We start from the raw sequence: 16,208 nt of genomic DNA, 5'->3' as shown, positions 1-16,208 counted from the left end.
AATCTACAGAGACATTTTTTGTGATATAATAAATAATCTTTCCTGGAAAATGTTCCATGTGTACTTGAGAATAATGTGTTTTGTTGTTGATGAGTGTTCTATAGATGTCTAGTAGGTCTTGTTGTGTTATGCTGCTGTTTAAGTCTTTGATTACTCACTTTTATTGTTTATTGTTCTATCCATTACTGAAAATGGGCTACTGAAGTCTCCAAATATTATTGTTGACTTATCTGTTTCTCCTTTTAACCATGACAGTTTTTACTATTTAAAACTACTTTTTTTCCCCCTTCAATTCTGAGCTCAGATCATATTGCAGATAAAAACCTTTTTATCATTGCTCAGAACTCAATAGTCTCATATACACACATCTCCCCTCTCCTCTCACCAATCTCATTCATCAAGGCCTCAGTTATACATGGTCACCTTTATACATACACACACACACACACACACACACACACACACACCTCCAGACATAAGCCCTATTGTTTTAAATTTCTTTTGCTTCTCAGAACTAGAGATCATGCATCAGGTAGATTGGAAGATTCTTCTGATGCTCATTTTTGGCCATTTTCATCATTGATCCCCTTCAGTTAGAGAGAGCAGATCTCAGAGAAAAAAAATTGGACATTTGTGTAATACACAACCCTGGAAATACTCATGTGTTTGGGGCATATTGTTAGGTGCTTAATATGCTTATAATTGTTATGTTTTCTTGATGGAGTAATCCTTTTATCATTATAATATAACTTCTTTGTCTCTGGTAATATTTTGGTATAAAATCTATTTTGTCTGAATTAGTATAGCTACTCCAGTTCCAATTACTTATTGCAGGTCTATCTATTTTCATCCTTTTCCCTTCAACCTATTTGTGTCTTTGACCATATAAGTGTATCTCTTGTCAACAGCATATATGTGGATCATGTTTTTTAATCCATTCTTCCAATATCTGCTTTCTATTGGATTGTTTAGTCCATTTATATTTAATGTAATTACTAAGGTCGGTTTTACATCTTCCAATTTTTTATTTGTTCTCTATATGGTTTATGCTTCTTTTCCTCCTCTATTCATTCATTACTGTCTTCTTTTGTTTTAAATAGACATTTTTAGTGTGCAATTTTAGTTCCCTTGTTTCTTCTTTTTTTTTTTTTTTTTGGAGGGGGACAGAAAAAAAAATCCAAAATTTATTCTCCAACAAGACAGACAGCATTAACAGGTAAAACCATAGGGGTTTCTCCACAGATCATACATTCACACGGGCATGATTTGCTTAACAGGGAGAAAGGCTCTTGTGTGCTCTCTCCCTTGTTTCTTTTACTATATATTTTTTCAGTTATTAGAGTTGCCTAAATATCACAAATAATGTCTTATAACCATCTAGATTGAATTAATAACTTAATTTCAATATTATACAAAATCTTTGCTCCTATTTGGCTCCATTTCTTCCCTCTGACTTTGTGTTATTACTATAAAAATTACATCTTTATACATTATAAGCACATATTCCTTGGAATCTAGAAAGCCAAATTCATGTGCAGGACTGTATGCATGACCAGAAAAGAACTCTGAAAGTCCTAATTTTTCACTCTTGCTGATCAAAAGAATCTGCATAAGCAGGGAGTGAAAGCTAAGTAGAGTTATAAACTTCCAGCTAGATCACTGAAAAAAATACCCCACTATGCAAACAGAGCCCTCAATAGAGGATGATTCCAAGGAATATGTCAGACCTTTTCATAGCCTTATACAGGATTCTTTTCCCCAGCTGTTCCTTTTAATTTTTTGTTCATCCTCTTGTTTGTTATTGCCACCTCAGGCAGCTGTAATGTTAAATAATCACCTCTGTTTGGGGAAAAGTCTGTAGTGAGTGAGCTCAGAGTCAGATAAAATAAAGATAACCCTGCCAATGGAGTTTCCAGGGAACTGCCAAATAGGTCAACCATGACAATATTTTGTGATAAGACTTTTGAAGAGCTCTAAATCTATCCTTCCTCTATCATTGTTTGCTGGAATGCTGGTTTTCATTGCTATCATGAATGTGAAGATGTTGATTCTCAAGGCTACCATGAAGTTGGGGGAGGGGAGGGAGATATGGCAAGTGAAATCACTGTGAATCTTGCTGTACATCCTGAGATTGAGTCTTTTTCTTTTTTCTTTTTTTCTGATTGTTGAAATCCTTTGGTTGATTTCCAGAGTTCTGAAAAAGTTGATTTTGACTATATTTTCAGTTTTCTAGTTGTCTTTATGGACTAGTGTATTTTCAGAGGCCTTTACACCATTTTTCTGGAAGTGTCTCATACTGACTATGCACCATTGCTCAGGCCCAGAGAACCGCATTGGAGCTTGTCTAATTCTGAGACTTTTCTGTGGTTTCAGACACATTTTAGAGTAGGTTCTGGTGGATGATTGAATTTGTGACTTTCCTGGCCTCCAAAAGTCCTCATCAAAATGGACCCAAACTGTCAGATTGACTATAACTTACTGAAAGCTGCTCTGGACAGAAAAAGATGTCCTGTAATATCCACTGCCATACCATAAAACAAGTGAAGTAGAAATGCCAATGTAGAAATGCCAAAAGTAAACCTGATAAACAAGATGTGCCTTTCTTTCTAGGAAGTGAACCTGGAGAAACATCTATGCTGAAGCCTAGAGACTCAACATGTCAAATATAGTGATGAACCACATTTTCTGCTAGAGATTGTTCTTGATTAACCTGATAGCTAGTAAGCAAATAGAATTTCCATGACTTTACATTCTCATATTTTACATACGCTGCTCAAAGTCTACTATAAAATTTGCCTCTTCTAACTGATTTCACATACTGAGTAGAGGATATAACCACATTCCATTATAAGGTGTTTGTTTATGGTACTGCTAACAAAGACAAGGACTCGTAAAGTCCTTTTACCAAAGTATTCTTATAAATCCATATTACATTTCTGTATCTTCCCCCAAGGAACCATTTAGGCTGGATCATACTGGCATAGAAGAGTCTGACTACTCTCTTTCAGAAGCTTGTTCTAACACACACACACACACACACACACACACACTTTTTTTCCTCAGAAAGACGATAGGTTTCCTGATCTAGGGAAACTAGTTTAGACTCCTAGAATGAGGGACACAGGAAGGTTTTCCATGGGAAATAATAAACCCATTATTTGTCATTTTATCTTCCTGAAACCCGCTAGCTAGGTGGATGGTTTCAACCTACTTGTGACACATTATAGACATAGAGGATAACAACTATTATACCTGCCTTCTATTTGATGTCTTGGTTAACCTTTTTAGTGATATATATATGTGTATATATATATATATCCTAAAATCCAGCCTTACTCATCATACTGCCCATTGTCCTCATGCTGGTGAGTGAGAAAATGATGATCAACCAATAGGGGATGGGCAACAGGTATTTTTGAATGCCATCTTTCAGTGCTATACAACTATAGAACTATAATAGTTGTTGGTAATTTTATTTGTGGAGTTTTGTTGTTTTCTTTCCAGTTGGAAACTAAGGTCTGTGTGTTTTTCAACCAGGAGTGATCAACCTTCCAATCCTTTCTTGCGCTTTGTTTTGGAAGATTGGGCAAATCTGGAAGGAACAGTGGCTACACAATAGTGGCAGACACTGGATGTCTCTAAATTGGATCTCTTTCCTGTTTGTGTCTCTTTCTCCAGTGGCAAGTGTTATTGGTTCTAAAATTCCTTTGCCCTCATAATTGTAACCATTAGAGTTTGGGGCTATGATAAAAACAAGGCAAAAACAGGCCTCATCACAGAATTTTAGGGGATTCTCATGACATCTGGTAGCAAACATGGTACTAGAATATGGATGCTGCCAATCTCCTGAAAAAAATTGACATTCTAAATATTGTAGAAGAAAAATAGCACCCCTTAGCCAACTGCTACATTTCACAATCATGTCTCACTTTCAGCACCTGCCTTGCCCCATAACAATCTACACTGGAAGAAGAGGCAGTAAAATAACATTATTTCAAGGGATGGGATGGACAAACTGGCTTCAGCAGCTTTCACAGTAGTAAGTGTTGGTCACTGAGGTCTTTGTCCGTCATTTTCTGGTTTTGTGTTCTCAGTATCATGTGACCTTGTATATGATATCCTGGAACTTGTCTCTTCTCCAGTAAGTGGAAAGATGGAGGCAAATCCTTCCAAAGCTAAAGGGACTGCATTCTGACACTAGGTGGTTGTGATTAATATGGAAATGTAGGAAGGTACAGGAGTTCCTAACAGAGCTTCTCCCTGAGCCTTCAAAAACAAAGCTTTGCAAGCTGCCTTCCTAGGACCACACAGATCATATACTCCCTCCCATCCTGGGGACACTAGGTAGAGTGGGGATGGACTGGATATGGGAAGGGTAGGAGAGTGTGAATAAGGACAGAGATGGCAGGAGGTGAAGCTTGTGTGGTAGGCACAGGACAGATCACATGAATGATTCTAACAGTGCCTGCCACCTACCACATAAAAGATCCCCAACAAATACATTCTAGTTTAAAATCTTAATCCATGGGGATCCCTGGGTAGCTCAGTGGTTTAGCGCCTGCCTTTGGCCCAGGGTGTGATCCTGGAGTCCCAGGATTGAGTCCCACATCAGGCTCCCTGCATGGAGCCTGCTTCTCCCTCTGCCTGTGTCTCTGCCTCTCTCTCTCTCTCTCACTCTCTCTCTCACTCTCTCCGTGCCTCATGAATGAATAAATAAATAAAATCTTTTAAAAAAAATCTTAATCCAAAAATACCAAAGCATTGTAAGACAAGTAGGACAGTGTTTTTATGCAATGGGTTGTAAAAAGAAGGTGATTAAGTAAAAAAGAGACTGAGAAGTGTGTTCTAAGAACATGAGACAAGAGGAACAACAGCTGTACATGGCAGGAATGTTCACCACCCCAAAGGAGTAGGTTTTCTTAGTTGAATGGACACTTATCTTTGGTGTTCCTCATTTTCCTCTAGACCCACCTTGTATTTTCCCTGTGGCTTTGCAATAATAGATGTCCCATCCCCAAAGGTGGCACAGCAGCTACTGTCCTCGCAGTTGGTGATGATAGTGGCATAGTGTGAGTTTTCTATCCGCATGCACTTCACCTGCCTGGTGACAGTTTGAGGATGTTCAGCTGCAAGCAAATGCAAGGTAAGCAGATCCGATGGAATGCATGCATTGGGAAACACACCCACCTGCTGAGTTTGCTCCAGTCTTCTGGCCGCTTAGACCAGAAGTCAAGACCAAGTACTGAGAATTCACTCCACAGGGCTGATGTGTGGTCTACTCACTGTCAGTGCAGAGTAATTCTTGCAGAATAACCCTTCCTACCTCATTTAGTATGCTGTCTTGTTCTCCCTACTATTTTTATTTTGATAAATTGAAGATACCCAGAAGAGCATGAAATATAATTTAATTATTCATATGCTCACTGATCAAAATTTATACTTGTTAATATTTTGGAATATTTGTTTCAACAGTTTTAATATGCATATAAGAGAACAATTACAGGTAAGTTGAAGTTCACTTTTCTCATTTCTGGGTGTATTCTCTTCTCTTGTAGTCCTCTTTTATCTGTTCTATAAATATATGTATCAAAAGTAATGTATAATCTTTTATGGCATTTAAATATGCATACATTATGTATTAGTGTATGTATCACTCTACACCTACTTTTTTCTACTTAACATTGCTTTGAGACCTTCATCCATCTTGATATACAGGTGTGGGGTATATGTTTGTATGTGTGTATACTTCATTCCTTTTAGCTACATAGAGTATTCCTTTGGAACAATATTATATTGCATTTTATTTTTCTATTCTGATGGACATCTATTTATCAGCATTTTGATATTACACTTGATGTTGCAAGTATCACTCTGAACCTGTTTCCTTGTACAGATAGGTAAGGGTGTTATAAGAGTGTCTCTCTACATATACCCAGAAGTGGAGTAGGGCATCATATAATATGCACATTTTAAACTTATAGACATTTTAAAATTGCCCTCTCCAGTGGCTTTTTAAGTTCTCACTCTAATCAGTGGGGCATGAAGGTGGTTCTTTTCCAACTCGCTTGCCAATTTTATTGCACTTAATTTGGCAATGAAGCATACTGCAATAAACAAACTCCAGAATTAAAGAAAAAAGAGTTAGGGGGTAATCTGTCTTTAAAAATCTTGTTTAAGTTTAGGTTAGGAAAGGTGTTATGCTTTTATTATCTCTGCCCAGGTTCTTGTCAATTACCATCTGCAGCTTGTTCTTCTCTCATGCCATCTTCTCATGATGAGAAGCATGTTCAGAATTGAAGGAAAACCTAACTGAGGTCACCTATATGCAAATCAGATTCCATAGGGACCAACAGAAACAGGTCTGAGAGCTAATGTCTCAGGCAATGGAGTCACGATTATTAACTTTTAGTCACCACCAATCCAGACCACAGATTTTAGCAGTGAAAATGGGAAAAGGTACAATATTCATCAGCCAACTAGAGCTTTCACCACTCCCACATCCGTTGAGGATAAAGAACATAACAAAAGGGCCTCAGAGGTCCTGCTCTGGACTACATGTGTATTCTTTGGTTGACAGAGTTCTTCAAAAAATTATTTTTCATATATGTGTGTGTTAAAAAAAAGCAGTAGGGTTTCTACTCATATTATCCTAAATACACAAACATTGTCACATGCTTGAAAAATAAAACTTACTTTTTTGGTGATCATCTGGAGGAGTAATACAATCTTCATAAACTTGATAAAAGGTTGTGATTCTGGTACCATCAGCATGATCCACTATCCGAGTGCCATCTTTCTTTTCTACAATGACTACTTTGTCTTCTCGAGTTGTCATAACCTAAACATACAAAGGCAGAGCATGATCATTTGATCAGGTGGCTAATCCCAGGTGTGTTTATTTTTATACCTCATTGAATACCATCAAAATCTTAGTTATCTATTTTTAAGCTAAAGTCTTATCTCCTCTACTTGGTCAAAGCTTTACAACAATCCTGGAAGGCAGGCAATGCTATCCTCATTTTGTAGATGAGAGAATTTAGGCTTGGAGAAGTTAAGAAATTTGCTCAAGATCACTCCCCAAGTGCCAGGGTTGGTGTTAGACTACGGCCATTTGACTTGAAAATTGATGCTCCTTCCACTGTTGTATATTTGTAAGAAACAAGTTAACATCATTCCTGGCCTGACCCAGGTCTGTCATGGAAAATGACCCCAAGTCCTGCCTCCTTGAAAATTATAGGTTTCAAGTGAGCACAGCCTGCTGAAGCTGCCTTGCATGCTATGCCAGTCTCGGTCTAATGTCATCAGAATAGAACATGAACCTTGGTGGGGAACAGAGGCCATGGCTTCTCTGTGTCAAGCCGATCCATACACTCACAGGCTCTTGTCTGCAGCTGCTACTCATGCCTCATGTGGGCTTCAGGGGTAAAGGAGGCTGTGCCTGTGGGTCGTTATTGGGCCTCTGCATAGGATGAGGGTGCCACACTGATCATGCTGCTTTTGCTGCCTTGTCTCCTTCCCTAAAGCAGAGCAAATGCAGGTGCAGATTAAAGCCTAGATGTTCTGTTATTTTGATTGTCCATTTTAAACTGTAATCTCTTCTATTCCAGTGAAGAGTCTTACTGCGGAAGATGGATAGAAGGTATGAGAAAGAAAATAGCTATTAATCATCCAAGGCAGGACGCAGATGGGTGGTTACTTGGTCAGCCCAGTATGTCCCAGGTCTCCTCCAAAGTGGAGTGCCGACCATGCACTGTGAACTGTGACAGGTACTGGGGATACAATAATGGATGAGACTAAAGTTGAAGTCCCTATCCTCTAAGAGTTATAGACCAGAGGGAAGACAGTCATTAAGAAAGTCACTGAAGGAGACCTTTGAAGTATCACCCAGTCAGCATCTGCAGTGAAGGTCCTGATGTGGTCTGGCTTCCTCTCTGAGGAAGCAATGCCAGAACTTGGATTTGGTGTGTCTTGGATTTGGTGTGTTGGTACAGGGGAGCAGCATTGAGGACACAAAGGACCCCAGGAAGCAGTGAGGAGAAAGGTAGGAAATAAGGCTAGAATGGGAGGGACCAAAAGAGAGGGCTTTAAACTATGATTAAAGACTTCAGCCTTTATCCCAAGGAGAGCCAAAGTAGGAGAGAGCAAGAGTCACAAAGGAAATTTACTTGGTCTTGCAAATACTTCAATCCGAATGAACAATCAGGCCCTTCTATACAGTAGCCAAATGGTTGATCAGTGAAGATCTAAAACCCCTAGTTGTGTGTGTGTGTGTGTGTGTGTGTGTGTGTGGCAGATATGGAGATGCACAGCCTGTATCTCTCATTAAGAGAGGACTTGTCCCTCAGCTGGGGGGTGAGGGACCATCACAAACAGCCTGCGGCTCTCAGATATTTCTATGTCTGCCCCAGTTGCAGAGAGATGCTTTGCCTGATCCACAGAGTTTCAGGGTAGCTGCATCCAGTGACCGAATAAGGCAGGGGTATACCAGTCTGGTTCCTGCTACCAGACTTGGGACACTAGGGCAGGGGATCCTGGCTCCGGAGCTGCTGCCAGTTGGCTGAGGCTTTGTCGGGTCTGTGCTAAAGCACAGCATCTCCCTCTGCCTGTTTATGCTTCCTTCCCCTTCTTGCACAGATGGTGTCCAACTGGCAATAACAGTATTGCAAAGTATGTAATACATATTTCAATTATTGAATATTTTCTAACTTGGTACATCCTAATTGTAAGGAACACAGTATTTCACTGAAGAGTCCAGATGGATGTGACAAAAGGTCAAGTTAACTGTGTTTTGACTCAATATCTAGAGCTGATAGAAGCAGGTGATAATTGCCTTTTTATCTCTTTATAGTAGGCAGAAATCACTATCTATGAGAGAGAAAAATACATGCTGTTCATCATTTTAGGTTCTTATCATTGGAACTCTCAGACAATGTGTATAATGAGAAGTACTGCTAAAGAATATAGCTGTTGAGAGCATGAACCTTGGAGTAAAGGCACCTGAGTTCAAATCTTATCTTCAAGGATGGCTCCATGACTTAGGCAAGTGGCTTAACTTCTCTGTGCTCTAGTCTCATCTGCAAAATGAAGGCAGCACTAGTATCTTCTTCAGGGATGTTATGTGGATTAAGTGAGATAATGTTGGTAAAGTGATTAACAGTCAGTCATCAAGTTAGCAAGGATTAATACTAATTCTTTCCAGGAGAGACATTTACATATTATTATTTAGAATTATTCAAACATTTCATAATATCACATAACACTGATACTTTCTGATCACTATATGGTGGGAAGATTATTATTCTCGGTGGGATAAGAACACAGTAGTAAGAATGTTACTGAACATCTGATAGTGTTGGGTCTGACACTAATCTTAACTATTTCAGGTAAGGACCATTATCTCCATTTTGTAAATAAGGAAAACCAGATTAGAAGCTTGTTGAAAGTCATTCAGCCAGTAGGGACTGTGGCTGGGGTTCAAACCAGATCTGTGTCACCATAAAAGCATTACCCATGCCTCTTATTTAGTGATACTTCACATCAGGTGTTTAAAAAAAGTCCATTTTCAATTTTCTTTCATATGACCATGGGTTTTCTTGGCCCTTATTTCCCTATTGGCTAAGCACACAGGATCTGGAATGCCACCTTGGGATCCACATTCTGACTGTCCTACTTGGCTGTGTGCTTTGGGAAAACTATTTAACCTTTCTGTTTTGCTTCATCTGCAAAATGGAACCAACATTAGTCTGTTGTGAGAATAAAATGAGAACAGGACTTGGCAAAAAAATGAGTGCTCAGTAAATACTGTTATTGCTGTTGTTTTAATTATTCTGTTAGGTGTCTGATGTTCAATGAATGCTTGAATCCAAGCTCTTGGATGTTGGTTCATGCTTCCATAATGGTGATAAGTAATAATAAGGTAAATTGAGTGTTATTAAGAAATATTAATCACATTTGAATATTAAGCCAAGTAATCTACATCAGAGGCTGAATGAAAGGCAGTTATTTGAAGTGACCAGAAAACCTTCCTGAGATGATATGTACTTCAATATCACAAAAGATGCAACTAGCAAACAAGGTAAGAGATTACAAAATTATTTCAGAAGTACACCAAAGAAGAAAGGAAAATACATTTGGTTAGGTAATATAATTCTTCTCAAAACCGTGAAGTAACTTTGCTTTTGAGCAGCAGCACATGGCTATGAACAAGGGTGGGAAGTCCTGAAACATGATATAAGGCACCAATCTGTCCTGTTGTTTATATTCAGAGGGTGCCACAAAGCTCCATGTGAGATGTTAGAGGAATAACTGAGGATGGAAAGAGCTCAGTTTTCAGTCACCTACAATAGCTTCTAATCAGGATCCAGCACTTCCTGGTTGTACACTCCTGCCCACATTACCTAACTTCCTAAGGCCCAATTTCCTCATCCATGTAATATAACATTCATTGGTGCAGAACCTGAATGAGATAATGTACACAAAACACAAAACCCCTAACAGAAAGCCTGGTACATTAAAAGGTGCTATTGTTCATCCCAAGAGTTTTGATTCCACATCATAAGCCAAACTATTCTTTTCTTTTTTAAAAAGAGGTTTTTATCTATCTATCTATCTATCTATCTATCTATCTATCTATCTATCTATCATCTATCTATCTATCATCTATCTATCTTAGAGAAAAAAGAGAGAGAGAAAGAATAGGGGGAGGGGCAAAGGGAGAGGGAAAAAGAGAGAATCTCAAGCAGACTACTTTCTAGCACAGAGCCCAATGTTGGGGCTCAATCTCATAACCCTGAGATCATGACCTGAGCTGAAACCAAAAGTTAGATGCTTAACTCACTGTGCCACCCAGGTGCCCCCTAACCATTATTTTCTATACCACTCATTTGTCACTTATTCTTAGGCTACAAATAAAGTCTTTTGTATTCTTGCTCTGTAATGTTGACAAATTATTGAATTATTTAATGTGAGCACCTCCTTAAATATACCATACATTCTTTGAAGTCACGGATTATGAGCAAATTTCTACCACTCATTTCAGCTGCACACAGAGAAGTAGAAATAAAGTGTAGCCCCTCAACTCCTAGAAGATAAGACATACACACAAATACATTCAACATAAAAAAATACATGACACAATTAATTTTATATATCTTAAATGTGGTATAGATATTCACAATCTGTTTCTCATTTCAAAAATTAGATTTCATGGTACATTATGCTAGTCAAATAAACCACAAAGTGTTTTTGTTTTTGGGAAGATGGATCCATCTGTTCATCCATCTACCCACTATTTACTAAATAGTTACAGAAAATTAATTATTTCAGGCACTCTTCTATGTGTTGTTTCAGAACTCTAAAGATTTATAAAATTTTGCAATATACAATATTTTGCCATACCGTTCCATTGACAGGATCTGTGGTCTTAAAGGATAATAATGGGGTCATGTCTGTTATTCTTTCTACTCCTTTGGTGCCAATCCGTTTTCCTTCTGGTGTGGTTGTAAACCAGGTGCCTACATGAACCTCCACTGGAGTTACTGTTTGAATTGTCTCTGGGGGAGGATCATGGCTTTCATTCTTATGCGCCATTGATGACTGATTTTTGTGACTTTTTCCTGCAGAAGTTCAAGTAAAATCAAACACAGCATAACTATAATATAAATTATATAAATTATTCACGAAGTTTTTTTTTAAGATTTTATTTATTCATGAGAGTCACAGAGAGAGAGAGATGCAGAGACACAGGCAGAGGGAGAAGCAGGCTCGCTGCAGGAAGCCCGACATGGGACGTGATCCCGGGTCTCCAGGATCATGCCCTGAGCTGAAGGCAGATGCTCAACCACTGAGCCACCCAGTCATCCCCATATTCATGAAGTTTTAATACATCATAAGCTACCTCAGACACCGTGGCATAGAAATTCTAGGTGGTATTCATCAATTATATTATTTCTCAAGTGGGAAAAGATATCAGGTTATGGATACCTTAATCTTTGCCCTTGAACCTTGGCTGGATTCCCACCATGTCTCCCCATATAGACACGTGCATACACAGCTCAGTCCATATGGCACAATATCTACAATACCTATTCTGGCCAATTTCTGTATACTTTGGAGTCTTGCTTATAGCTTCCTGGATTTCAGATTTGAGGCTCTCTACACTAGTTTTTAAAGCCTACTTTGGCTCCCTCCCTCAGATTCCTTCTTTTAAGTTACTGAACTCTAGCATTTTACAGTATTTCTAACTCTTCATTCCCCTAATTTTGTCATTTGGTTAGTCATAATTAGGAGATAGCTTTCTTCAGCCCTGGATCTGGAGAACTTTACCAATAAGGCATATATCTTTAGTTTCTCATTAGGGGGAGAGGATTTGTACAGTTCAACTTCTATATTGATAATAATCTGATGCATCCCTCCTCCAATCCTTCCCCATCACCATCTATTTGGAAAGGAATCTAGAACTGGAAAAGCCCTCATGGAACTCTGTGAATAGTATCTCAATCCCTCTATCAGAATAGATTTGCTCCATTTCCATAAATAATGATGAGATTTGCTAGTGTTATCAAAGCTCAATGATGAGGTAAACTCAGACCCAGAAGCCAATTACCAACAAAGAGAGTGAAAAACTGTTAACTCTAAGATTCCTTATGATTCAGAGTATGAAATGTGCATCAGAGCATGGATCTTGGCCAAGGATGCAGACTTAGTTAATGGGAAGAGCCCAATAAGATAGATGCATGAAGCTAAGCCTTATCTTTGCCCTAATATTTGATTTGGACATATTTCTATTTCCAAAGCATTAAAAGAGAACTGATAGATCTATAGAAATTATTTAGAATGACTCTCAGTGTCAAATTAATAGAAATAATAATAAAAAATAATAAAAAGAGAGGCCGAAGTTTCTAATATATGCTTAATAGTAAATCTATAAGAGAAGGAGAAAAAGAATGGAACAGAAACAATATTTTAAGAGGTAATTATTGAAAGATACTAATGAAAGATACTAATGAATGATTCAAGAATCCCGATTTATTCTCACTTGGATAAATAAAAAGAAATCTATACCTAGCTAAATTGTATTGAAATTATAATAAAAAAAGAAAAGATTTTCAAGGCAGATTATCTTCATAGCAACTATTAGACTGAAAGCCAACTTTTCAACAGCAACACTGGAAGCAAGGAGAGTATAGAGAATTTTTGTCACTATGTTGGAGAGAAAACACCTATAAACCCAGAATTCTGTATTCAGTGAGATTATCATCCAAGGATGGGGACAACATAAGACATTTTAAGAAAGTATCTGTTATACAATAGATAGATTAGAAATTCTGATTAAAACACAAACATTCAGGAAAGACAATTATCATATGATCTCACTCATATGTGGCATATAAGAAATAGTGCAGAGGATCATAGGAGAAGGGAGGGAAAACCAAATAGGAAGTAATCAGAGAGGGAGACAAACCATGAGGAACTTAACTATAGGAAACAAACTGAGGAGTGCTGAAGGGGAGGTGGGTGGGGGGAACGGGTAACTGAGTAATGAGGATTAAGGAGGGTATGTGATACTCAGATAATTATTCCAGTTTCACATTTTGTGTAGACAGAGGCTAAAAATTTAAAAACTGAATTACTTAGGCAAGTTGGCTGGCTGTTAATTGTTATACTGTAATACAACTAGGGGTTTTGATAGATCAAAGATGACAAAAACAGTAGTATTCAAATGATTTGTAATGTCTACATAATGATTTATAATAGAACTTATTTTTCTTTAAAAATACATAAATTTTAACTGGAGAAATGAAAACTTTTCTGATAGGGATGCCCAGGTGGCTCAGTGGTTAAGCATCTGCCTTTGGCTCAGGTCATGATCCTGGGGTCCTGGGATCGAGTTCAGCATCGGGGTCCCCACAGGGAGCCTGCTTCTCCCTCTGCCTATGTCTCTGCCTCTCTCTGTGTCTCTTAGGAATAAATAAAATCTTTAAAAAAATTTTTAAAAAGGACGGTACATGATGTGATGAGCACTGGGTTTTATTTTTTTTATTATTTTTTTTAATATTTTATTTATTTATGACAGATACAGAGAGAGAGAGAGGCAGAGACACAGGCAGAGGGAGAAGCAGGCTCCATGCACCGGGAGCCCGATGTGGGATTCGATCCCGGGTCTCCAGGATCACGCCCTGGGCCAAAGGCAGGCGCCAAACCGCTGCGCCACCCAGGGATCCCCAGCACTGGGTTTTATATGCAACTGATGAATTATTGAACTTTACATCTGAAACTAATAATATACTATATGTTGGCTAATTGAATTTAAATTAAAAGATAAAAGACAAAAATTATCAAGCTGAGTTTTTAAAATATTCACCTGTAAGTTGGCTCACAAGAGACATATTTAAATATAAATCACAGAAAGTAAAATAAAGTATGAAAAAGTTATATTGCAAAGTGGTGAAATAATAGCTAGTATAGCTATAGTAATACAAGCAAAGTAGCCATTAGGACAGAAGACCATCCTAGAACAAAAAGCCATTGGATACTGATAAAAAAAAGTTAAATGTACTATAAATATATCTAAATCTGTGAGGATCTAAAATCACATTTTCAAAGCATATAAAGAAAAATCTTACAGAACTATTAAAAAAATATAATAATTTCAGAAATAAAGATTAAAATTATAAGGAAGATAACACTGGATAGACTATTCTACCCTTACTTAAACATACTTCTGCTGAATAAATTGATATAGTAGATTAAAAACATCTGTGAAGTTATACAATAGAGGTTGGGAAATTTGACCTGTAGAGCAAAGATGCCTTGCTCTGCATTGTTATAGTCTGTGAAGTAATACTTCTTTTGATATTTTTACATAATCAAAAAGTCAAAAGGATAAAATTTTTTGATACATGAAAATGATATGAAATTCAAGTTTCAGCGTCCATAAATAAGTTTTATTTAAACATAATACATCATGCTCACTTGACTATGTATTGTCTATGGCTATTTTCATGTTATAATGGCAGAGGTGAGTAGTTGTGACAGAGACAATATGGCTCACAAAGTCTAAATAAAATATTTACTATCCTTTGGCAGAGAAGTTTGCTGAACTTGGAAATAGATTGGGCAACACAACTAACAGTTTTGATCTAAAGGTTATAAAGAGGACACTACACTCAGCTGCAAGATACATGCCCTTTTGAATCATACACAGGCTTTTTTAAACACTTGCCCATATTTGAGGCTATACATCATGTTTCAACAAATTTCAAAAAATTGGTTAAAAATCAATTATTAGGAATGCCTGCGTGGCTCAGCGGTTGAGCGTCTGCCTTCAGCTCAGGGCGTGATACTGCAGTTGCGGGAACGAGTCCTATGTCGGGCTCCCTGGAAGGAGCCTGCTTCTCTCTCTGTCTGTGTCTCTGCTTCTCTCTCTGTGTGTGTGTCTCTCATGAATAAATAAATAAAATCTTTTTAAAAATCAATTATTAAAAAACCCTAGAAACACTTCATAGTTTTGGAAATTTACAAACATATTTAAATACCTTGTGGGTCAAAAAGGAAGTCATTATGGAAATTAGAAAGTATTTAGAGCTAAAAAATAATGAATATACTAAATGGTATTTCTTTTGAGATGGGAGAAGCACTTCTGGAATGGCAAGAAAGGACCTTTACAAAGCCATCAGAACAGTAATAACACTGGAAAAAAATTATCAAAATCAACTCTTTCAGAACTCTAGAAATAAACCAAAGAATTGCAACAATCAGCTGAGCCTCAATAAGAACAACTGCTTTGTGGTGTCATAACTTGCCCGGTTCTCATCCTCCATCTTCCCCTATCTCCAGCCCTGCAGTAGCCTTGCGAAACAGTAGCCTTGGAATCATCGTAGCTGTGAAAATCAACAGTGTGGCAGCCACTGGAGGGGAGCAGAGTCCTGGAATTCTCCCTAAAAGCCCCATTCCCAGGGACTCATCACTGTTTGACAGCTCTGAAAATTCCCTGAAAATCCTCACTCTGACCTGAGTCAGAATTCACTCATTGAAAGCAACCTCTTCCCGGGGCCTTTGTTGAAACTATCAGTGGCAATTATTCAGAATGTCTCAGGCAGCAGCAATAGTTGGGGGCAAACAAAAGGCTGGCCTAAAAAACTTAAAAGGAAAAGCTAGAGAATGAGATAACTGTAAGGACTTTGAAAAACTGACATTTTCCTGGGAAT

General features: G+C 37.9%; 1 protein-coding gene and 1 non-coding gene across 5 annotated transcripts in view; both read right to left on the bottom strand.

Moving 5' to 3' along the window:
- Window positions 1–16,208, bottom strand: part of SPAG17 (sperm associated antigen 17) — a 219,259-nt gene that overhangs the window by 54,381 nt on the left and 148,670 nt on the right. For all 4 annotated transcript variants that reach the window (XM_077842670.1, XM_077842669.1, XM_077842673.1 and 1 more), the window contains 3 exons: window positions 11,398–11,615; window positions 6,694–6,838; window positions 4,972–5,126 (listed from right to left, as the gene is read on the bottom strand). In XM_077842670.1, coding sequence (XP_077698796.1) covers window positions 4,972–5,126; window positions 6,694–6,838; window positions 11,398–11,615 — 518 coding nt within the window. The remainder of the gene's footprint in view (window positions 1–4,971; window positions 5,127–6,693; window positions 6,839–11,397; window positions 11,616–16,208) is intronic.
- On the bottom strand, window positions 507–585 carry LOC144281437 (small nucleolar RNA U2-19). Its single transcript, XR_013349971.1, has one exon. It is a non-coding gene; the product is annotated as a small nucleolar RNA U2-19 (small nucleolar RNA).

The sequence above is a fragment of the Canis aureus genome, chromosome 12, assembly GCF_053574225.1.
Source record: "Canis aureus isolate CA01 chromosome 12, VMU_Caureus_v.1.0, whole genome shotgun sequence".
NCBI classification, from domain to species: domain Eukaryota; kingdom Metazoa; phylum Chordata; class Mammalia; order Carnivora; family Canidae; genus Canis; species Canis aureus.
Note: the sequence above shows the minus strand (reverse complement) of the source record. Positions and strands in the feature narration are given on the sequence as shown.